Source organism: Misgurnus anguillicaudatus, chromosome 6 (assembly GCF_027580225.2).
Source record: "Misgurnus anguillicaudatus chromosome 6, ASM2758022v2, whole genome shotgun sequence".
NCBI lineage: Eukaryota > Metazoa > Chordata > Actinopteri > Cypriniformes > Cobitidae > Misgurnus > Misgurnus anguillicaudatus.
The window spans coordinates 6,231,937-6,257,877 of record NC_073342.2 but is presented as its reverse complement, the minus strand read 5'-3'; the positions used below and the strand labels follow the sequence as shown (position 1 = coordinate 6,257,877).

Genomic DNA, 25,941 nt, shown 5'->3' with positions numbered 1-25,941 from the left:
AGGACAGGAGATCTGTTTCCTCCACAGATGTTTCCAGCGAATCGTGTTCTCCAGCGGGAGATGAACTGCTCTCCTGGGTACCGGAGCATCTTGGTGCCCTTTGGGCAATCCTGAGCTGAGCACTCGTGCGCATTTTATTGTGAAAGATGATGTTTGCTTATGTCTGATGAAGATTTTTTAGTGTAAGGTTTGGATTTCAGACAGTGGGCCTGTTCATGAAGATCTTCGTTTAGATGTTTTATATTGATGTCAGTCTTTGAATTGAGATTTATTGGACAAAAATTGGTATTTTTTTCTTTATTTAGTTTCTTTAACTTTTATTCAATTGTATAAAGTTTAATGTTAGAAACATATATTAGCATTACCAATGTAACTGCTGTATAATTGTGTATAAAGTTTCTTTAGCTCAATTGTGTTAGCATCACAAAAGGTCAATTGCAAGAAAAACACACCTAAAATGAATACATTGTAATAATAAAAGTGGATAAAAGTGCCAAATGCATAAACCAATAATCTTCATTATTTACCATCTGTTTGTAATTTAGTGGTGATCCAATAAAAGGGCCCTAAACAGCGATAAGGGCTTTGAAGTTTCAAAATATTTGTAGTGTAAACCATAAAACTAAATATGATTCAGCAATAGAGGTTACTCATTTAGATGCCATATGTGTATACGTCATACTGTATTTTAGACATAAAGGTAGCAGCTTTTCTATAATGAGACAAGAATAAGCGTCATGCTCCTTGTCCTTTGTTATTTAAAAGGTCAGTAACTATAACATGATCTCTACAGTGCTGGTTAAGCAGCACCTGCATGTTTCTAATAGAAGCGCTTGTAACCGTGGCCCTGTAGATATCCCATAATCCTCTGCATTTCCACTGATGCACGCGGCAACGTTCCGCACGGTACCTGAAGGGAAATATGAAGTGTACTTTTTTTAATGTCATAGAGAAGACTCATTAAAGCGGGGCATAACAATTCCTCCATTAATTTTCCAGCAACCAGTTTTTAATTAATAGTGGAGGCAGTATTAAATATGGAGTACACAAATTGCCCGTGGGCTTCCTAATTAATTCTAATGGAAGAAATTAAAAATTGGTGGGGTGGATTCAGATTATTTTGCCGTACGGCTGTGGTTTCAGGACCATTGAAGCGACTCTGTCACAAAAAAGATCTTGCCTGGACTTTTTCGAAATCTCTGACCTTTCTCATGCTGATCGATGGATGTTTACCCAGACTGACCTTGGAAGAGATTTGATGGAGTGTTTGTGTGTTTGGACACTTTTTGAGCTTTAATTCAGCAGAGTTCAACTTAAATTTAGTTTGTTTTAAATAGTTTTGATTTTGTGCAATTGTTTATTCGATAATCTTACTTGTGTATTGTAGTTGCAGAGTTATGTCATTATTTTAATTAATTAATTCAACCTCCTAAGACCCGAGATTTTGTTTGTCTTTTTTCAGATTTGACTCTGCTATTTTGGGGTTAGGAAGAACCAATAAATATAATAACCAAATATTTTAACATGAAGCAGTGTATTTGTCCATGTTTGTACAACAGGTTCCAGTTACACAGAATTAAGTGTTATGGTGCAAACAACAAAAAAAGTGATGTCCTCCTACATCCAGGTCTTACTAGGTTAATTTTAGCTACACTGTAAAAAATGCAGCATGAAGTTAAAAAAATTGTTTTTTCCAGTCGATTGAAACTACTATTTTAAGTGTTGCCTTGTGATAAGTTGACATAACTTGTAAAATCAAGTTGAAATTGTTTAACTTATTTTTTAAGTTAAAGTAACAAAAATACATGTTGATTTGACAAAAATGCTGCATGTTTTTACAGTGTACACTAAGAGAGAAAAGATGTGTACATTTTTGCAAATTTTTTCTGTTATGCTTTTTAACACATTATCCGTCATTTCAACACATTGGGCCCTATCTTACACCCAGCGCAATGCGCAACGCAAGTGTCTTTTGCTAGTTTGAACCTGCCGCATTTATCATTTTCACATTTAGCGCCACGTTGTTTAAATAGCAAATGCATTTCAGGCCAATTTTGCACCCATGTGCGTTCTGGTCTGAAAACGAGGAGTGTTCAGGCGCATTGTTGGCGTGTTGCTATTTTGAGGCAGCTAAATGGCGCAATATTTTTTTTGTTATTTAAAGGGACACTCCAAAATGCTAATTTTCCAGCTCCACTAAAGTTAAAGATTTGATTTTTACCATTTTGGAATCTCCAGGTCTGGCGCTAGTACTTTTAGCATAGCTTAGCACAATCCATTGAATCTGATTAGACCATTAGCATCACGCCTAAAAATATTTTGATATTTTTCCTATTTAAAACTTGACTCTTCTGTAGTTACATCATGTGCTAAAACAGACCGAAAATTAAAAGTTGTGATTATCTAGGCAGATATAGCTAGTAACTATACTCTCATTCTGGTGTAATAATCAAGGACTTTGCTGCTGTAACATGGCTGCAGGAGGCGCAATGATATTATGCACAAATAGTCCCCTGCTATTGAAAGTTACTAAGAGGACTATTTTCAGTTACTGCGTAATACCATTGGGCCTGCTGCAGCCATGTTATGGCAGCAAAGTCCATATCTGCCTAGAAAATCACAACTTTAAATTTTCCATCAATCTTTGCACACGATGTAACTACAGAAGAGTCAAGTTTTAAATAGGAAAAATATTGAAACTCTTTGGTTATTTTTTAGCTCGATGCTAATTGACTAATCAGATTCAATGGATTTTGCTAAGCTATGCTAAAAGTGCAAGCGCCAGCCCCGGAGATCAGCTGAATGGATTCCAAAACAGTAAGAATCAAATGTTTAACTCTAAGGGAGCTGAAAAATGCATAGCATATTTTCAAAAAAAGTCGACTGTCCATTTAAAGAGCGTGTTAGTAATATGCGCCTATAAACAGAATGACAACGTGCGTTTGCTTATCACAAATATGGATGCTCAGCAGCACACAAACGTTTAAAAAAATGAAAAATCAAATGATTAAAATGTAAAATATTATTATTGAGTTTCTCGGACATAAATGAGGACCAATTACAAAATGTTAAAAGGCGTAAAAAGCTGATTCACCTGTAGCCTGGTATGTAATTAAATGCTTTGCTTTAAACAAATGTAAATATTGCATCTATTATATTTTTAAATGTGTTTTTTAAATGTTACCCCTACTGATTTATTGTATATAATGACTTGGTACCTGTGGATATGATGAGAACCTTTTTAAACAATGCTCATGGCTAAAAAGTTTCGACTTTCCACACGTTTGTAAATCCTTTATCTCCTGTTTGTTACAAATAAAGTATTTTTCGAGTACAAACCTTTTCTTGCATATTTGTAAATTATTTTTTGAGATAACACAGATCATGTAGGCTATCCATTCATTTACAGCTATTAAAAGCCTGCTTTTACTTCCATGACTGAAAGAAAATGACTTTTAAAGGTTTTAATAAAAAAAATAATAATAATGATACAAATGAAAACAACGTAATTTTTTAACATCAATCTTGAACAGCTGGTCTTCTTCCTCCGATTAGTTTTTCAGTTTGCAAATTCCATCATCTAAATAAGGAATCAGCATGTTGTGAGCGCAACTGGCTTTTAAAGGGGATGAGAGCTTAGACTTTCATTGGTTTTATTGCACGTAAACACACCCATTATTCATTACGAGAATAGGAACAACCCTTTTAGACTTTTAAAGTGACAGTGCACCGTAAAAAATATATATTTACCCTCAATTTGTTCCAAACTTTTATATATTTCTTGAATGAAGATACAGTATTTTAAAAAGTGTTTATAACCAACCAGATCTGGAGCACCATTTACATTTACAAAGTATTATTTTTTCCTACTATGAATATCAATGATACCCTAGATCTGTTTGGTTACAAACTTTTTAAAAATATCTTCATTTGTGTTCAGATAAACAAAGAACTTTATAAAGGTTTGGACCAACTTGTGAATAAGTAAGTGATGACATAATCTGCATTTATCCCTTTAACAAAAGTTTAAATGACTATTTTGTGATTAACACATAGTCCAAGTATTGCCATTTCAAGTTTTAGCAGTTTACATTGTTGCAGAACATGTTATTTTGGTTCTATAGAAACAATTCAACAGATATTGTCATGTTAAGTGTTACAACAAGATGTTTTTTTTTCGTATATGCAGGCCACTGCACATTCTGGTGTGTAATGCGGCAGTCTGCACGCAGCCCTGGAGTCTAACAGAGGATGGGCTTGAATCCACTTTTCAGATCTGTCACCTCGGTCATTTCTACCTGGTTCAGCTCCTGCAGGACGTTTTGCGGTGCTCCGCTCCAGCTCGGGTGGTGGTGGTCTCCTCAGAGTCTCACAGGTGAGACGGTCCATTTTTTTTCCCTAAGATAGTCCTGACCTCAAAATTGTAAAGCCTGCATTTTGATACTGCATCCAAGAAACTTCGCAAGTCTATCTATCTTTTCCATAGCACATCTTTGAGGTCATGGGTGATACTAGCGCAAAAAGCATACACAAACTGAACCCAGTGTCAAACTGTAATGGTTTGTTGAAGCTTTTAAGCTGTATAAAGCCAGGTGCAATATTTGCGGTTTTCAAAGTGTTCTGAAGTCACACAATAGTTTGGTAAGACACAGATGAAGCCTTTGGTATTAAAGCTTTAGTAGCTGTAGTCTCTGTTTTTTTTTTTGCAATGGTATGAACATGACAACATGCAAAACTATCTTTTTAAAAAACATTTTTTCAGTGCATAAGTTAAGGGGTTTATTATTAGAGGAACAATCCCTTAGTGCCAAAGGAAGAATAAGATCTTAAACCGTCTCATTTCCTCTCCTCAAACAGTAAAATCACTTACGTGTTATCACACTTATCTCTCCGCTGGTCTCAGCAAACTCATTCATTTAACTTTACAGTTTATTCTTTTTATTATCTTTCTCTACTACACCTGATCATTTTCAACATCCGCTTCCTACCTCCACATCTCTATCATTTTCACGACCTTTAATATGTGGCTTTTGAGCTCACCATCTGACCTCTAACCCAGGAAAGAGATTATGTTTCCCAAAGCCTTAAACACAGAATTAAACCTTGACACCCCAGACGAGCCAACGAAAAGCTACTCTGAGGGAAAGAGAGAAATTGAGGGCAAAATATAAAATGGAGTCAACAGGGAGGTTTATCTGTGCTATTGCACCGGGGCTTAAGTGACAGAACAGATGGGTGCTGGTATTTGCCTCACGAATCCAAACAAGGCGCCCACTGATATCATGGACAGAAAACTCACCTCTGAAACTTCACGCCGGACAGATTCGTGCTTTCATACTTCAGTCTTTTTAAAGCAGGATACTGGAGTCATTAAATACCAGTCTGACCCGACCTTTTCATACCTCTGCTCTGAAAATAGACTTTGCACCCCAGAATGCCTCTGGTGGGAGGGCCGTGTGGATTATCACAGACACGAGATGATGACAAAGTCAACATGTGCAAAGTGCTACTGTGAGGATGGATATGGAATGGCTAAAGGTTTACCCAAAAATACAACTGTGCGATTACTCACTCTCGTGATGTTTTGCAAACAGCGTTAATGGAGTTAGATACTAAAAATAAGCAACTACAAGTATCTTTATAATGGTCTACTGCAGGGGTTTTCAAACTTTATGATCACCAAATATGATGAACATTTTGCGTGGGACCCCCTTCTTAAAACTGTATACCCATTTAAATCAAACAATTTTTGTATGACGATACATATAGGCTGTGTAAATAGTAACTGTTATATTATAAAGACCCAATTATTTTCAACCCAACGTTGGGTCAAAAAGGGACGAGCCCAGTAGCTGGGATGAAATTAACCCAGAAAATTTTTATATTTGACCCAACAATGGGTTAAAACAACCCAGTAGTTTGGGGCGAAACAACCCAGCATGGGTTAAATTACAAACCAGCAGGCTTGGGCTCGTCCCTTATTGACTTTTAGGGCCCTATCATACACCCGGCGCAATGTGCGACGCAAGTGTCTTTCGCTAGTTTCAACTTAGCGCAATTATAATTTTCACGTTTAGCACCACGTTGTTTAAATAGCAAATGCATTTACGCCCAATGTTGCGCCCATGGGCGTTCTGGTGTGAAAACAAGGTGTGTTCAGGTGCATTGTTGACGCGTTGCTATTTTGAGGCAACTAAAATAGACTACGCCATTGACCAACTAAAACCTAGTCTGAGGTCAATGACGCAATATTGTTTTTGTTATTAAATGAGCGCATTAGTAATATGCGCCTACAAATGGGACAACAATGCAGGTTTGCTTATCACACACATGGATGCGCAGCAGCATGAAAAGCTTTTAAATATGAAAAATTTAAGGATTCAAATGTTAAAGACTATTATCGAGTCTCTTGGACATAAATGAGGACCGATTATGAGACGTTAGAAGGCGTAAGTAATGTAACGCTTTTTAAAAAATCCATGGCGCTGTCCGAGTGCTAAAACGGCTCTCTGCACATTCGTAAATTCTTTATCTCTTTTTCTTTATTTTTAGAGTACAAACCTTTTCTTGTATATTTGCAAATTATTTTATGAGATTACAATAATTATGTAGGATATCAATACATTTACAGCAATTAAAAGCCTGCTATGTTTACTTCAATGACTGAAAGAAAATGTTTTTTAAAGATTGTAATAAAAATAAATATTTCACAACAAAAAATTTTAACATTCTTAAATTGGTGGTCTTCCTCCGCTTAGTTTTTCAGTTTACAAATTCTGCTTTCTAATTAGGGATTAGGCATGGCACCAGGCGCAACTTACTTTTAAAGGGGATGAGAGTTGAGACTCTCATTGGTTTATTGCACGTTACGCCCAAAACACACTCATTACGAAAATAGGAATAACCCTTTAAGGCCATGCGCTTGGCGCATAAACCATTTCTCCCCTCGTTAAATTAGCAAAAGTGGATTCGGATGCGCCCATTTAGACCGTGCACTTTAGACAATGCACTTAGAGCGTTAAAATAGGGCCCTTAGAGTGTATTGTCTTAAATAATTGGCTACACAGTAGACTACAATTTTTGCCATTGTGAATTTTATGGGGACACCCTTAGAACATTTTAGGGCTTACTTGAGTGTCCCCATACCCCAGTTTGAAAACCCCCGGGGCCTCATTTATAAAACTGTGCGTATGATCCTTACTAAAAGTCAATGTATGCACAAAAGCCAAAAATAGCGTACGCCAAAAAAAAATCAGATTTATAAAACCATACGTATGCACGCAACCAAGAAATGTGCCTATTATAAATCACAGATCACCTAAAAGTGTGCGTACGTGAATCTGCCTCATGTCCTGTCCTGTACACACCCATTTTTAACCATAAATAGTCGATGCAAATCACCTCCTGGATGCTGATCCGCATATTAAAGGCGCTCTAAGCGAATTGAGGCGTTTTAGACCATAAAACATTTTTTGTTACATACAGCAAACATCTCCTCACTATCTGCTTGCTGCCTGTCCGCTGATCAAACTGTAAAAAAACGCGATCTCTGTAGACAGCTCAGGCTCGACAAACGGCAATATCAACATAGTGGCCAAACCTAGCACAACAAAACATAACAAAGTGTTCCAGCCAATAAATGACAAGAAGGATTTGGGGGTGGGGGTTGGGCGCGTTCATGAAAGCACGGAAGGGCGAGGGAGGGGGAGGCGTTAGCTACGCTCCGTTTGTTTGAAAACAGTTCAAACATCAACAGGAAGTGACGTCGCACATTATTCGCTTAGAGAGCCTTTAATGAGACTGGCATCCAATTGTTAGTTCGTAAACTAAATGTGCCCGGCCAATAAGCGCAAGCCTTTGTCGTAATCCTCCAGCATTGCAATAATGTAGCATTACACACCGGAATCAGCATTTATATGTTTTTACAGCAATTATATTGTACATCTTGCAAAAATCACAGCATAAATGAGAGGTATCACTAAAATAAAATATACTAGAGATATACTAAATGTGTATTCTTTACAAAAACATCAAACACTAACCGTGGGTTCAAACCAGCCGTGTTTGAGGCTTCAAAGTCGCATCTACCGCGTCTAGTTTGCTGCTCAAACATTTTGAGTTTACACGCTTCATTGGCGTGTGAAAGCCATTTTACCTCATATATTTTGTTACTTTTATCGTTAAATAAATACTTTTAAATCCAAAAATATCATTCTTGTAACTTAACAATACCTCTTGAGTGACTTTTGATACCGCTTTTAGATACTAGCTAAGGAACGCCCATCAAGCGGGTGCGTGTGTTAGAGGTCTTCACGGGTCCACTTAGATCCGAAAACCCGAGGTCCGACTCGAGACCCGATCGGGTTCGGGTCTAAAAGTTTCACATGTGCCTCGGACACGGGTCGGGTACAATAATAGCGGCATCGGGTCTCGGGTAATTTAAAAATGAATGTGTTTTTTCTGAACGGACCCGAGAAGACCCGAACTCTCTCGCCTGTGTGCGTCAGTGTCCTTTTCAAACCTCTCATCTGTTCAGAGGTGGGTAGAGTACCCAAAATCTGTACTCAAGTAAAAGTACAAGTACTTATACAAAAATGTACTCAAGTAAAAGTAAAAGTATCAATCTAATTATTTACTTGAGTAAGAGTAAAAAAGTATTAGATGAAAAAACTACTCAAGTAGTTAGTTACTCGTTACTTCTGATCTGATAGAGAAGTAGCGCAAAAGCACTGAATTTCAGACTACTTGGAGGGTTTTCACAAATCTCTCCTTAAAGAGTCTCATTGTTCTGCTTATATACAAGTAAAACAGCATCTCAGTCCTGCAATGGATACATTAACATCACATAACGTGTCATTTGAGAAAAAATCTCAAACACACACACACACACATGTTTTCTGACGGTTAACTGTGTATTTATTTTCATGTTCACAACACAAACTTGTCAGCATCTGCCTTTAAACATGCAAACAGTAAACAAATAAGAACATGTGTGTCTGTTTGTTATCATCTTTTTATATGATATATAGGTTATTTTCATTGCCATTAAATTGCAATTACTGAACATAAACAGGAGCTTAATAAAAATGATCATTTTAGATTTTCATAATGGAACTTATCTGTTTTTGCAAATCATCTCTACATTTATTATAATATATAATACATGTTTCTTTCAAATCAATCTTTATTCTTTTATTTTTATTCATTCATTCTTTAGGAAGGATTTAAATAAAATACAATCCCGTTTTTATTTTAATGTATTTTCTACACATTAGTGAGGTGTCCGGATTTGTGTATAAATGCAGTCATTACATTATGCTGTTCAGTTTGTTTAGTTGTGGGAAAATGATATGGAAATGTGCATTTGTGAACGTGCTGTTTGTATGGTTTAACTTACATTAGGATTTGTAATCGCTTGCACAAGAGTGCATATGGCAAAAAAACTCGGACAGTGTGTGAAATGACCATTAATAGTGTTCAAATAGACAATACTGTGACACTTACTTCAGGCTGGATCTTGAATTCCTGTACGCTGAGATGTCAGCTCGTTTATTGAACAAAGCACGCATCACATTATGAAACTATTCTTTTTGACCTCTTGGAGTGAAAACATAAACCGAACTTGAAGCCACGCATGATCTGCCTCCGATAACTCGCACAACGCACACGCGCCCTCATCTGCTTCTCCTATCATCTACGGGGCCGCGCGCGCTAAAAGGGTGACCGCGCGGTCGCGCGCTAAAGGGTGACGCAGCCTGTTTCGCGCAATTTTCGAACACGCCCTATAAACTTTAAAAATATATATATTCATTAATTATTACCATTTGACAGTAGCGCAGTAACGCCGCCGAATGTAGCGAAGTAAAAGTACAGTTTTTTCACTAGAAATGTACTTGAGAAAGAGTAAAAGTACCCATCCTTAAATTTACTCTAAAAGTACTAGTTACCCGAAAAATGTACTCAAGTAAATGTAACGAAGTAAATGTAATTCGTTACTACACACCTCTGCATCTGTTTGCCAAGAGCGCTTGCGACATTGTGTGGTTGTCAGAAGGTTCATTTTCGTTGAGACAAACATGTCAGTCAATTATAAATGTACATTTTAGCGGTTACGTTGGTGTCGTCGTCAGATAACAAAGTAAAACGAATGGAGCAGCTCACCAAATTGGTTGCAAGGCCACCGGAGTTTCTTTCTGTCTAGCGTGTGTCGCTCGGTGTCGCTCACTTTTGTAGCTAATGTGACTGTAGGGTAAGAAATATATAGTTTTATCTTATTTTAAAGTTTATTTTTCTTATTTTTATTCCTGAGCCCGCTTGGACATTTGTTTAGGTTGCAAAACCCAATATTGTTAGAGAGTTTAGACAATAAACAGTCATACTGTGTTTTTTTTGTTGAATAAAGTATGAAGATTATAGCCCTGCTTGAAGTGTTATGAAAGAAACTAACTAAAATGGCTGGGAAAACCATCTTAAGACCACCAATCTGGCCAGGACTTGAGTGCTACTATAGCAACTTAAATCATTAAGTTAAACCAACAAACCACCTTAGGCTGTTTTATGCAAAAAAAAGTATCTATTTTTTCATTATGGTTTTGTTTTAATCAACAAATTTCCCACTCTCATGCAGTTCACACCTCTAGTGTTTGTAAAAACGCTCCTGCTAGGACAGAAGACGCCCGCAGATGTTGTTGTTTACCCAAGCAGAGATGTAACGTGTCAAAAAGCAACACAGGCCGCACTGAGCTTGTCATAGGGGGAATGTGACATTTTGATTGGTTGTTATGTAAAGCGCATAATTAAGAGGTAAACGTCGAGCGCAGAACACACGCAGATCCGCGGTAGGGAAGGGACAGTTCATTGCGCTGAAGTTTCTTGGGACTGTTTACATACGCACAAGGACACATCAGGAAAATACAACACCTTGTGTTCAGAGCCCTTGTCAAACATCTGGCATTTAACAGCTTAGTCGGAGCCAATTAAAGAACATCATGTCCTAGCTTTCATGTGCATTAAGCCAGGCCTGGACTGCCAAAGCTCGTTTAGTTCATTTCTCCGTCGGCTCACATTTCTTTAGGTTATTTCTGCTTTTGCCTCGAACTTTGTTACTACAGTTACTGGTGGTTAAATCAGATTTTAATGTCAATGTAAAATTGACAATAAATTCTTTCTTGCATAAATGTACCTGCTTTTACTGGGGTTAATTCATCCGTGCATGTTGTTGCACAGAAAAAAATAAAAATGTTTTTGTTAAAAACCCATTCTAATTTTATTCCCTTTCATTCAAATTATTTGATTTGATAAATCATGGTTCAAAAATAAATTTTGCTAAATTTTCCATGCTGTTAGTTTTGATAATAATAAAATCAGGTGAACTTTGTCCGTATAATTATTATTATTTTTTTTTTTTAAATAAAACCTACTTTGGTCTACAATTAAACATTGTTGTGTTTTAAGGTGATGATGAGCATTTTTTGTCTCTCACCGTCATCACTTGTTGTTTGTGAAGGTTCACAGATCTGGTGGACTCGTGTGGAAAGGTGGACTTGAATCTTCTGTCACCTCCTCAGAAGGAGTACTGGTCAATGCTGGCCTACAACCGTGCCAAACTCTGCAACATTCTGTTCTCCGACGAGCTCCACCGCCGCATGTCGACCCTGGGCGTCACCTGTAACGCAGTGCATCCTGGGAATATGATGTACACCTCCATCCACCGCAGCTGGTGGCTCATGACGTTGCTCTTCACGTTTGCCCGGCCCTTCACCAAGTCCATGGTAGGAACTTTTGATTTGTTTGAGTTTTCCCTTTCACCTGCTGTGGTGTAACACTTGAATACTGTATGTTCATGACCTGTTAAGTAGTACATTAAATAGGAGTTTAATTCATTGTTTTGAACAAACAAATACCTAAATGTACCAAATGCTGCCTACTGCGGCTACATTTTAAGACAGCATTGTAATTAAAACAGAGCTACTGAAGTGGACCGATTTTTACGTAAGCAGCACCTATGCTTGACACACAAGGGTGATTTCTAGTTTTTTTAATATTGGGGGGGGGCTTAACCCTCAATGAGGTTGTGATTAAAATATATTTAAAAAATGTTTAAATACTATAATTAGATTTTATACTAACCTTACTGCAGTTTTAAAAAACTGTTTAAAAATATGTGTATAACATTACTATTAATATTAAAGAACTACACATGAAGAGTTCGGTTCCAAAACGCGATAAACGGCATTACAAAAAAATGTACCACCAAAATCAGTATTGTATCAAAATCCGCCGTGTTATACTGTCTTCTTTTCTTACTTTTCTCAAACCGTGACAAACACCAGTCCTCCTTCTCTGCAAAAATGCAATAAAGGGAAAATGTCGGCTGTTGCTTGTTCTCCCACGACAGCATTAAGCTTCTGTCATGCTAACACATTGACCCCAGCGGATCTTATGAAAAACTTTACATTATTTTACTCAAAGTCAACCAAAATCGGGCAGGACCAAAACATTTTTACAGCTGATCGCTGTGAAAAAAGTTCAGCGACGACGTCAGGTATAACCGCAGCAATGACAGTGTTCTTAATATCACAAAGTAAGTGTTTTGATTAATGCCATTAATGTTTATTTTTTATCAGTGTATACCACTAGTCAACTAAATGAATATAACATGGCGAAGATGAATGCACATTTATATATTGATTCAATCGATTTATAGCTTTTTGAAGAAAAAAAACCTGCAGAAGAAATAATCAGTTTTTATAATAAATTCTTTAAAATCAAATTATGGATTTGAATTTTTAATGTTATTATAACCTAAAGATGCTATATGAAAGTTTGTAACAGACAATAGTGGTTTTCATCTTGTCACTTTATTGGTATAGAAAACACATTTTACCCAAATTACTCAAAATGGATTTATTGCGTTTTGGAACCAAACTCTTCACATATTTAGACGTTATCTATGAATTAATGCAAACATCTAACGTGACGTTCGTTCTGCTCTGTGGCTGTTGAATGAGAATGAACTTGAAAAAAGTGCTGCCATTCTCATAATAACACAATACTGTAATAAACATAAATACAGAAACCTAAAAGTATTTTTTCATTAGATTGTACTATAGTGTATGGATTTGCCTGTATACTATTCTGTTTTTAATGAAATCGATTTTTAAACCCGTCTCAAATGCATCGGCCTTTTTAACCAAGCAGTGCATTGTTGCAGTGCATTATGGGATTGTCTTCTCCATGTGGTATACTGTACATGCATTTCTGTTGTAGGCCTACTTGATTGTGTCAGTGCTAAGTTATGGTAATGTTGCATACAGCTATTTCAGAGGCGGAGAAAGTTTTTGATTAAAGAGTCAAGAGCCAATTCTAGTTACATACTTTAATCATATAAGACAGCAACAGGGTATCACATCACTATGTTGCATTACTGTTTAGTGACCAATCCTTAAAACGACAGAAGTGTTTTATTTTTTTAATACCTAGAACATTTGTTAAAATGCTGTCAAAGAATGCGGCTCACTATGTTTTGGAACAGTGCCATTTGTTTTTGCATGCTTAATTTTAAGGATGGGATGATAAATGCAGATTTGCACTATAATACCTATATAGTTTCGATTCTGAATCGCACAGCTGATATTATGCACAGCTTTTCCATGTAAGTTACTACGGCTTTTGATCAGTAGAAAATCTAAAATCACTGTTAGTTTGAGTCGTTCATAACATGCATTTGCTACGTGTGTAAATGGTTCTTCTTTTATGGCCCATATTGGGTTTCTGCACGAGAGCGCCCTCTGGTTTTTGGATGTAGCGGCATTTCATCATTCTTCATTGAGAAGCATAGCAAGCATCATCCGATTTATTGGCCCAACAATTTGGATCTTTTTTTTCCATACAAACCTTTAACTTTTCAAAAACATATATATGTACATACATATGGCACATGTGTATTATGTAGCAGAGATGAAGTGGTGAAATAATAGGATGTCCAAAAAAAGTTTGCTCACTTGTATTCTTGAACAGGAATCGCCTGTAGTTTGTGTGCACGTGACCGACTGCATGTGTGTATGAGTGTGCGCGGCTCGCGTACCCCAGCGCTGCATAAATCAGACGGGCAGCTTTTCCTGAAGGCAACTCTCTGCTGTTTTAGCCTGAAGAGGACAGTCATATACACTTACAGAGACAAACTATAAAATTCAACATCCTCATAAATCATAAAGTATCTGCCTTTCTCGCACCTGCGGCCTTTCCTTCCGCCTCTGATACGCTTCAGGCCACACAATGCATTTGATGTATTCTTTGTTTTAATTTTTTTCAAGCACTCAAGGCAGAATTTGATGTAGCGTGCTCAGTATTTCATCCGAGCTCATCATTAGCTGATTATGTATTAAATAGATGGGTGTGAACGTGGCAAAAGTTTATACAGTTATAACTCAAATCCCTCACACCTGCAGCTGTCAGCTATATTTGATGGAGATCTGTGTGCAACAGGGCGTCTGAGTTGATTTCGGGGGGCTGATGCATGAAATGTGTGCTACTTTGAGTTGGCTGAGTTAAACTTTGAAAATTAAAATATATAGCTTATTTATGATTTAAACATTTTATGCAGATTTATGCGACAAAAATGACAATAAATCTAAGTCTACTTTACATATACAAATTATCATCAAATTATGCAAATGATTATCTTGTATAATAAATGTCCATTAATTTTCTTTCTTATGTCTTATTACTTAACAATACAATCTTTCTCGTCTGACCCTCCTTAAGCATTAGTGAACTTAACACAAACCGCTGCTGTTATTTATTTATTGGTTATGAGGCTATGAAGATGGTATCGTTTTAATTGCTTGCAGTCTCATATGGGATTGTGGGAAATTGTTCAAGGTTGCACAGCTCTGCATAATGTTGACAGGAAGAACCTCAAACAATATTACACCCGAGCACAGTAAAACACCTTTTGTCTTCTCCGGGAAGCTATAGGTGATTTATAACTGCGCAAATCTAGAATAAAACCTCTTATTTTGCTGTTTTGTAGCATCTGAGTGGGACACTTCCATTTAGTTCAGTGTTCCTAAAAGTACAGATGTTTCAAACGTCCGTTTGTGTATGTTTAAAAAACAAACAACTGGAAACTGATAATAATAATAACAATAATAATAACAACAATAATAATGATAATAATAACATCAATAATAATAATAATAATAATAATAATAATAATAATAATAATAATAATAATAATAATAATAAAAACAGTAACAGCAATAATAATAATAATAATAATAATAAGCAATAACAGCAATAACAGCAATAATAATAATAATAATAAGAATAATAGTGGTAATAACAGCAATAATAATAATAATAATAATAATAATAATAATAAAACAATAACAGCAATAATAATACCAATAATAATAACAGCAATAATAATAATAATAATAATAATAATAATAATAATAATAAAACAATAACAGCAATAATAATACCAATAATAATAAAACAATAATAATGATAATAATAATAATAATAATAATAATAATAATAATAATAATAATAATAATAATAATAATAATAATAATAATAAAACAATAACAGCAATAACAGCAATAATAATAATAATAATAATAATAATAATAACAGCAATAATAATAATAATAATAATAATAATAATAATAAAACAATAACAGCAATAATAATACCAATAATAATAACAGCAATAATAATAATAATAATAATAATAATAATAATAATAAAACAATAACAGCAATAATAATACCAATAATAATAAAACAATAATAATGATAATAATAATAATAATAATAATAATAATAATAATAATAATAATAATAATAATAATAATAATAATAATAATAATAAAACAATAACAGCAATAATAATAATAATAATAATAATAATAAAACAATAACAGCAATAATAATAAAAATAATAATAATAATAATAATAATAATAATAATAATAATAAAAACAACAACAGCAATAATAATAATAATAATAATAACAACAACAGCAATAATTATAACAATAATAACAATAATAATAATAAGTTTATGCAATTTATGTAATAACGTATTATTTGTTTGTGGCTAAGTAAAGAAGTAGTGTAATACACATGATAGTGTAATACACATGATAAATAGTTACATCGAAGATGTTGCAGAGCACTTCATTGAACTAAATTTCATCCAATGATCTTGTTATTTTTAAATAATGTTCAGTTTTGCTGAGTTGATAAAAAAGAATGGAGAGACGTAAATCTATGAAATATAGCAGGCTTTCCTTCACATGACTGTCCTCCAATCATAATCTGTAGATTAAATATTTTAATCTCTCTCCTTTTCTCTCTCTCTCTCTCTCTCTCTCTCTCTCTCTCTCTCTCTCTCTCTCTCTCTCTCTCTCTCTCTCTCTCTCTCTCTCTCTCTCTCTGTCTTTGGGCTGCATTTATACATTAGGCTCATGCTGATGTGTTTAGCTTTGATAAGGGTTGAGTAATTTTCTCTTCATGATTATGAAGTGGTCTCTTTATACCAGTACTGATGTTCTCTGATAAAGAGACGTCTGTGAGTGGCATCATGAGAAACTGACCGTGTTTCTTCTTGAACATAAAGTAACACTGATGAAGTTCACTTGTTTGTGTTGAATATTATAATGTTGTGTTTTTCTTATTTAAATTGACAGAAGATCATTTTGTATAAAATCTTTATTGTTTTATATTTAATTACATAACTTGGTAACTGTTCATTTTACGGTGTCTTTGTTACACGTTACAATTACTATATTAATAACAGTAAATTATGAATTACATGCAACTAACCCTATGGTAGCGCTCTGAACTTAAATGCATTTTTACACTGAAACAGTGACACCATAATATTATTATTTTTAATAAAAATATTAAATGTAATTATTCACGATAGGGATGCATAACGATTAATCACGGTAATTATGTATGTATATATAAATATGCACACATGCATGTATAATTTTAAGAAGACTTTTTTATATATATATTAAGTATTTATATATAATATAAATTACATATACAAATGTATATACACATGTAAACATTTCTTAAATATATCAGTGATTCTTGAGATCAGGGAAAAAACATGTCCACCAGATAAAACATCGTTTGTGGGTAAAAAAATACTCAATATTACACATACACTTAACTACAAGACTAAAAAGGATAATAAAAGCACAACTAAATATTATTTCATGTTGTTTTATAAATGTTTTTAATTCTAAATGATATGTGATCAGTGTCTGTAAAACACTTGTCCAGAAGCAGGTGCCATTACATTACAATAGCTTAAAAACAATTAAAAGTAATTTTAAATTAAATGTTATATTTACTATGTGTAAGAAGTTCAGTAATTAATTTAATAAGCATCAAAAGTTACAACTGCAAACTGATTTTAATGTAGTTTTAGGACATTTAACTTGTGTCCTGAGTTTTTGTCAACACCGTCAGACCTTTTTTTAAAATAAAATAATCAGGAATTATTGAGGGCAACCAAAACTCTGAGGACCCCTTTATTGCTTTCTTGTTCTTTCAAATGCCATGAGACCACTCTAGCTCTGGTAAGTTTTTAATATTCTTTTAAATTTATACCTACTTGTTAATACTTTGCATGTCACAACCATAGTGTGTCAACACCATAAACACTGTTATGTAAGATTTGTATGATATTTTCTGTTATAAATGCTTAATTTAAGTAAAGTATAAAGGTAACAAGAAATTAATGATAAACAAGATGGTTCTAACTATCACTGTTCATTATGGATATTAAATGACAAATTGATGAATCCATACAGCCTAAACCGCAATCATTAAACATTGACTAATCTAAGGTGATATGATTTCAAATGTGATATGATTATTATTTTTTTAAATTTAGTGATTAAGACAATTTAAACTGCTAAGAATCAAAATATTTGTGATCATTTCCTACAAAATTATTTATAGACATTTCAGTGCTGATCCCAGTGTTGATTCCAAAACATGGTAACATACCCAAACCCTCATTTAACAAATATGTATACACTGTTTTTTAAAACAATTAAGATTTTTTTAGAAAATCAAAACCTGTTTTGTCCCTGATCTCAAGAATCACTGATATACATGCACGTGTGTATTTATCTATACAAAGTTATAATACACAGTTCACACACACAGATATGATGTAAACAAAAACTTTTATTCTGCTTTAGATTAATCGTGATTAATCGTTATGCATCCCTAATTCATGAGTATTGTAGACTTTTTTGTACTTTTGAATGGCCATTAACTTAATTAAACTAAACTAAACTAAACTTCATTTTTGTATTAGATCAGATCAGTATGACCGTTTTAATTGAGCGAGGTGTTTTTTGGTCAATGTCGACAAAGGTCATTTTTGATTCTTTCTGTCTTTGTGTGAAGTACTGTACATCCCAGAAGCCCCCGTAACCTTTTCATTTGCGTAGTTAAACAGCTGTTTTAGCATGTTTGGTTTGACATTTCTAAGACGGTTGGGTATTGTGGCGTCTAATAGCTGCTTGATGCTTTGGGACATGAGGCTGCTGGGAAAATCACAGCCGCCCGATCGCCTCCCCACCTCCCCCCGTCACGCCCGCCCTCATCACAATCGCTTCATTGGGATCCGCTCCGGCGTCTGACCGCGCGTTTTCAGCAGTTTAGCGCAATTATTTTCCTCGGGATTCAGCCTCGGGCGCTCCGCTACCTTTTTACATATGCAGGGGCTGAACTTTTGACCATGGCCCGATAGTCGTACATTAGCCGGCGGTTTGCTCTAAAAGGGGGACTTTAACAAGTTCCTCTGTGCATTGGCAACTGTCTCGCCTCTCGCCTGTGAGATAATTTAACCGGCCTGCTGAGAGACCGCTGCCAGAGCTTCCTTATGGGAGCCTAAATCTCTCTCGCTCTCGGTCCCCTTATAATGCAAGTGAAAGAAGGAAGAAGGAGATGCCGGTGATGGATCTTTCCTCGCGCTCGGCTAACGAGAGCTCTGCTTCTATTAGTACACTACAGAGGCATTACCCGCTCTCTCCTTCTCTTCTTTAATGAAGTCTCGTCACCCCGAGCGGCTCAGATTTATCCCATCGCTGTCGCACTGCGATGAGCCCTGTCGGCACGCCGAGCGTCCCCCGGTAACCGGTTGTAAGGTCAGGTGTTGTTATCTGCCGGTACACGGGTCCTATCACGGCAGCGGCTCAACCGGGGCTGACAGGCGCTCAGCAGAGCGGAGCGAAGTGGGGCAGAGGTCTACACCCAGAGCCCCTTGCGCTGCAGCGGGACACAATGAGCTGCCAGCAGTCCTAATAGGCTCATAATTGGTGATTAGGACCCGCAGGTTCAGCGGAGAACGGGTTCACTCAGCCTTCCAGAACGCTTTTTCGCTACGGGCTGCTGGCGTCTCCTGTGCTGTCTCTGGTTTTACTAGAGTGCTTTGCGTACAAGGACACTCTTATATATCCAATACATCAGAGAGCGGGTGATATCCATTCTTCCCACTCTCTCCCATTCCCTCTTCCTCTCAGGTCTCTAAGTTTTGACTCTTAAAGTAATTGGCAAGTATTTCCAATGTGAGAATCATGGTAGGCAGAAGTAAATTTAAAAAGTTGTTCTCATTTTTGGCTTTACAACAGACGCTCAAGAACAGCATTTGCATGTATTTGGTGCAAATAATGCAAGCTGTCCACCCAATTCAATTTCTCTGGAGACGCGCAACAATAAAACATGCATTTGCTGCTCCGCCCGCAGGGCATCAGTCAAGTATCGTTATTAATTTGTCAAGAATTGCAGTTCACATCCGCAAAAAGGCCTGATTGCTTTTCTTACAAATTGCATGCCGTACTGGTGTCCGCATGAAATGTACCCCAGACCCAGTTTACAAGTGGATTTGGAAACAAAGGACCAGAAGCCCTTTTAAATTGGATCCACTGTGCAGATTTAAAACAGCGGATTCTGTGAACTTTGCATGTAAACAGCGTAACGCTTCATCCTGCATTAGGCTCTGGTTAAAACCGAACATCAGATCTTGAATAGGCTGTAATCTCTAATCTGATTGGCCAGTGTGTTAGCGTGATACTACTTCATTCTCTCCCATCTCCCTCTTTCCCCATGTTACCTATTATGGCCCTGAAAGACAATCTCAGGCCTAAAAGCACACAATCCTATTTGCTTGTATTGACATGTGTGTCTCAACTCAATCCTATTACCAGGATTATAGTCTACCAAGACACATCATTTCATTAAAATAAAGTGTCCGTATACAGGCAACCACGCAGCTACACACGCTCGTAGCTCTTTGGAGCAAGCGTCTCGCTCTGCAGAAGGAAACCGAGCGAATAGTTTATTGCCTGATCAGCTGATGTGGCCAGGAAGGTGTCGGAATCGATAAGGGACCAATCAGAGGGAGGCAGCCAGCGTTCGGGCGAGCCCGGCAGCTGTCATGTCACTCCGGTTTGACCCCCAGTCAAAGTCACACAGCGGCCCATCCATCTGAGTGCACGGAGCTAAAGCCGCGTTTATCTAAGGACCATCAGATCTTCAGATCACATCTAACATGAATGCTAGTGGAAAGAGACAATGAGGTCCAATGACTTACAATGACTTGCTCTTGACGATTCTGTAGCTTAGTGATTGGCCAGAGAGGGTATCTCAAATACCACTGCATCATTTAATCACAATGGATTTCATTCGCTAATATTTGCATATTTATAGACAATCATTTTTTATTAACCTTTTCCTAATGTTGAAGAATATGATGTTTTCTAAATGGTTTGTATTTATTATTTATGATACATAATACGCTCAAATTCTGTATTTGCTGTCTCTAGTATCCAGCATGTGTATGCGTATGAATGGAAGTCAAAACATGCAGATTATAGATATGATCCAGTTAAGAAATGACATCAGACGTATAGATATGAGCCAGATTTGGACATGCGGATGATCATCACAGCTCAATGCCACTAGGCCACAGCTTTAACAATTACAGTATTTTCAACACATGAAAAAGGTCATATTAAATGAAATAAAGTTAAATAGATATAGGAAATGTTGCTCAGTTTTCTCCCAATTTTTGATGCTAAATCTGGCAACCTCTACAACCACACTCTAAAAATGGCTGGGTTATTTTTGACCCATAATAGGTAAATATTGGACAGAACACATGCTGGGCTAAAAATAACCCAATGTTGGGTTGTTGTTATGGAACCATGGATTATAATAACCCAACAATTGGGTTAAAACAACCCAGCATTGGGTCAATTCCAACCCAGCAGTGTGCTCCGTCCAACATCCACCCACCATGGGTCAAAAACAACCCAGCCGTTTTCTAGAGTGCACCCACCGAAGAAACAACTTTTCCCAGAATTCCCGACTGCTTTTCCTAAAATTCAGCTTCCAGTCCATATCTGCCATGAACGAGGCCTGCTTTTCGTGACGTGCAGCTGATGGACTATTTTTCAAATTGATTTCAAAAATGTACGTAAGCAGTTGATCTTCCACCCTAGATTACCTATTGATTTTTAATATGAAAAGCTCATTATACAAACAGTAACTGCAACACCAAAAGCTAGCCAACCTTTGCATAAATCCTTTAATTGAATTCCCAGAGCCTGTGGTTCTACATTTTTTAATTAAATCCATTTCTTTTCCTTTTTTCCTCTTTCTTCTGTAAGTGTTGGTGTTTAATTTGCATGCTGTGAAGTGGGTCCTGTCCTAGATAAAGTGCCATTGATCCTTATTAAACCTCACCTCTAGGCCTGCTGAAAACCAACTGGGAAAATTAAATGTGTTCATGGTGCATACACTTATTCCCTGCATGATCGGATTAGAGCGGGAGGGAACGGAAAGGAGCGAACGAGAGTTAAAACGGAGAAAGAATGGCGCGAGAAAGAAAGATATTGAGGTAGAAAGGGAGAGAATTATTATTGATTTGGCAAACATTATCACGTTATGTTTCCCCAACCGTCCCAAAGAGACACATTGGGCCCGGAATGAAATTCTGAGCAGTTTCATCTCAAATCTAGCTGTGTATTTTTTGCATTGATCATCCGATAGCCGGTAGATGACTTCATCAGCGCCGCCATTAATTATTCTAATTGGCTTCTGCATTGGTTTGTGAGGGGGGTTACTCGGTGTGTAAATCTGCGGCTAGTTTATTTTGTTTGTAATGATCGTCTGGGTTTTTTTCCAGACAGAGCGACCACGACCTTCGCCGACTCTTTCTCTTTGGCCACTGCTTATTAAATATCTATGAAAATATTCACCTTATAACAAGGGAGGGTAATTGTTGATGAGGAATTATTCAACAAAATGAGGTTGATGATATTGTACTATAGATTATGGTATATTGAGATTGATCTTCCTGTTTGACATCGATGAGCCATTGTCCGGGAAGATGGAAGGTGATGATGTGTGTAGCATATTATTTTGATAGTATTATGGGCAGGGTCCACAATACTTTTGTCAGACATACGAAAAGTTAAAATGATGTGATTGTCAAGGTCAGTAACCTATAGGGGAGAGCTTTTTGGTTTTGGCTCAATCATTAAAAAAAATGTGAGTTTCATTAATTATATTTTTACACAAGCAACAAACGCATATCTGCTACAAATGAACATTTGAAGTTTGTTTCTATTACTTACCATTCTTGGACAATTACACCAAACGTGACAGAAGTGCAAAAGTTACAACTTACCCCATAGGTGGGGTTAATTGTAACAGGCAGGGGGCAATTCTATTTTGTCTTTATTCTTGAAGTGGATATTGTTTATATATCTATCTATAATACACATGTATCCACACTGTATTCATTCATCCAGCCCTTTAACAATAGTTCAATTATAAATGGATACAAATGTCTAAATATATGAGAAAAAGCAGCACAATTATGACAAAACATTTGTGACCCAGTCTGTAATAATCATACTACAGTTTCAAAATCAAATTCTGAGATAATGAGCATCAAAGTCTGATTTTAGCCATTAATTTCATTATGATTTCAATCTTTGACGTGACCTTATTCAATCGATATTAAAGATATAAACAAAAATAAATTTGACACACGATTTTTGATAAGACAGGCACATTTATTTTGTTGGCAGCCAGTAATAATTTGTGTGTAGCCTATTTAAAACAACGACAAGAATTACGCTAACATTAGCGGTTTTCATACCGTAAGTGCTGAGGGGTTTGTTGTAACACAGTGTTACAATTAACCCCGCCGGGTCAAAATATTTTCGAGCCCACCAAAAAAGTTGCTAAGAGCTGCAGACATATTTCAAAATAATGGTATGTTTTAGTCAACAAGACTAAATATGACATAGCATTGGATTTGGTGTCTAATGCTGTGTTTACACCAACCGTGTTTCAGGCATCAAAATTGCGTCTACCACGCCTAGTTTGCCGTTTGAACAGTTTGAATGCATTTGCGTGTCTAGCGAAGTAGACGCGCGGAAAAAGCAAGCATTTGACGCGCGTCAGAGGCAAAATCCGCTTCTTGTGGGAGGGGCAAGTGCTATGCGGTTGTCTTTTTGCAGGATGGCTGATGTTGATCGAGAGAGTTACCATTTTGTATTTAGTCACCTTACTATAGGGGGAAAATAAACGTCACGTGACTCAAAAGTGAAATGTGTATTATAACTTACCAGGTTGCCCAGTGTCTTCCAAGCGAGGTCCTTTTTATTCCTGTCTCTATAGAAATAAGAACTTGTGTCGTATAGCTCCGGGTGACTGCTCACCAACAATATCAAGCCTACATGCTGAATGAGTGACTCCGGGCAGGGCTGCTGCCACAGCAGCAAACAGGCTCCTGATTGGTTAACGCGGCGCGGAAATCTTCCAAAGTTCACATTTTTCAACTCGGGCGTCAGCCGCAAATTCGTGTCAAACGCAAATTGCACAAAAAGCACCATTCGCACATAACGAACTATACGCTTAATTCGAGGAATTGCATCTACCGCGCCACGCAAAATGCTCATCCGCGCCGCGAGACCTCCAGACGCACGTCAATGCGTTTTTACATTGACTTAACATTGAAATCACTCTCACTTGATGCTTCTCTAGCGTGGCTGGTGTAAACGCAGCATTACACACCCAACTACACCAACCAAAAAAACCCATATAATGAAAAAAATTACTTTCATGCCACCAAAACACTCGTTCATCAATAACTCTCTGGAAAAACATTATACATTTCCAATAATTTGCGGTAGGATCGTCTTTTGGCAGTGTAAAAAAATACCGGAAAAACAAATCCCTCAACGTTTTGCAACAATGTAAACAGTCTGTGTTACAACTAACCCCGCGTTAGTTTTTGCCCCGCGCACCCCTACTCAAAATGTGACCTCTCCATTTAACTGCTCCTGGTGAATACGTCTGCATAAAAGTAAAGGTTATAACAACAACCATATTATAGCACAGTTCCTAAAAACTGAGCTGAATTGCCATGTGGCTAATGTTCATTTTGGACCCTGATCGCATCTGAACACGCCTTCGCCTCATGTTATTTTCCCACATATGCTCTCTAATGCTGACGATTGTTCAGCCCGTGGTTAACCAGATGGAGTTAACGGTTAGTACTTTGCCTCTGTGGCTCTGATGGCTGTTTACCAGTGTCTCTGTCTTTAAAAGGCGATGCTTTGCCGGCCCTGATCAGTGTCCGCAGACAGTAAGATTTATCATGTATTTGTGCTAGCTGATTGCCAACAGAGGCGACTGTCTCCCAGTGGTGCTGTATGTAGACTGCTGCTGAATCAATAGGGATTAACCTTTAACCCCTCAGCGCATACTTATACACACACTAGCCGTCAACACGCGCACACCCCCATTTCATCAGTTTCACTTAAACAGCCACTCACTCAATAACTCGCCCGCTACTAATTATTTTCAGAACATGTATCTCTCTCTCTCTCTCTCTCTCTCTCTCTCTCTCTCTCTCTCTCTCTCTCTCTCTCTCTCTCTCTCTCTCTCTCTCTCTGATCGGAAGAAAAGAAAATGTTAGTAAAGGTCTGATGTAGTATCTGTTGGTTCAAGCTCACTGGCCTAAGCCAGTAAAGACTATTGCAATAATGTCTGCCTTCTGATAGTTGATCTTCCTGTTTGCCCGCTCGGATATGTCTTCTACCCCAGAGGATTTTACCCTGGATGGTGTTTTTCTTGGAATAATGCTGACATCTAGAAAAACTCAATAGCTTGGCCAGTGGCACAAAAGCAGGCTTATAGGTGAGAAACAGGTCACTTCCTGTCTGATCAACAAGCAAATACTTATGCAAAGATCTGCAGGTACACTTAAAAATTGAAGTTCCATTAATGGTTCCATAAAGAACCTTAGGCGGCTGCAGAACCTTTTTGTTATTTGTATTGAAAAAAGTTTATTTAGGTTATAGAAAAATGGTATAAAGAAATGATTCTACTAAGAACCTTTAGGGAATTTTACACAGCCTGACTATTTTGTACTTCCTTAACTGTTTTTATAGCGTTCGGACTGCAAGAACTGGAAACGATTTTAGTTCAGGAATGCAATTTGGAGTAGGGTCTAACCAGCACAACGCAAACTATTCGTAACATAAGTAAATGTTTATTGGGCAACATCATGCCATACAGAATACTAGGGGTGACATTTTTAACGCCTTGTAAATATGAAAGTGACAAGGTTGTCAAGTATGCAACGCATACTCAAAATGTGACCTCTGCATTTAACCCCTCCCAGTGAGTAGTGAACACACGCACTGCAAGTCGTGATCACACACCCGGAGCAGTGGGCAGCTATCCCAGGGCCCGGGGGGCAATTAGGGTAAGGTGCCTTGCTCAAAGGCACCACAGTTGCAACCTGATGACTGTGGGGGCCATTTTAGTACAGTGAACTCATTGTCATGTTCAAGAAACCAATTTGAAATGATTCGAGC

The 25,941-nt window shown here is 36.9% G+C and overlaps 1 protein-coding gene across 1 annotated transcript in view; it reads left to right on the top strand.

Annotated features, from left to right (window-relative positions):
- wwox (WW domain containing oxidoreductase) overlaps nucleotides 1-25,941 on the top strand; it is a 303,723-nt gene that overhangs the window by 114,097 nt on the left and 163,685 nt on the right. The window contains exons 7-8 of the mRNA XM_073868407.1: nucleotides 4,190-4,375; nucleotides 11,507-11,771. Coding sequence (XP_073724508.1) covers nucleotides 4,190-4,375; nucleotides 11,507-11,771 — 451 coding nt within the window. The remainder of the gene's footprint in view (nucleotides 1-4,189; nucleotides 4,376-11,506; nucleotides 11,772-25,941) is intronic.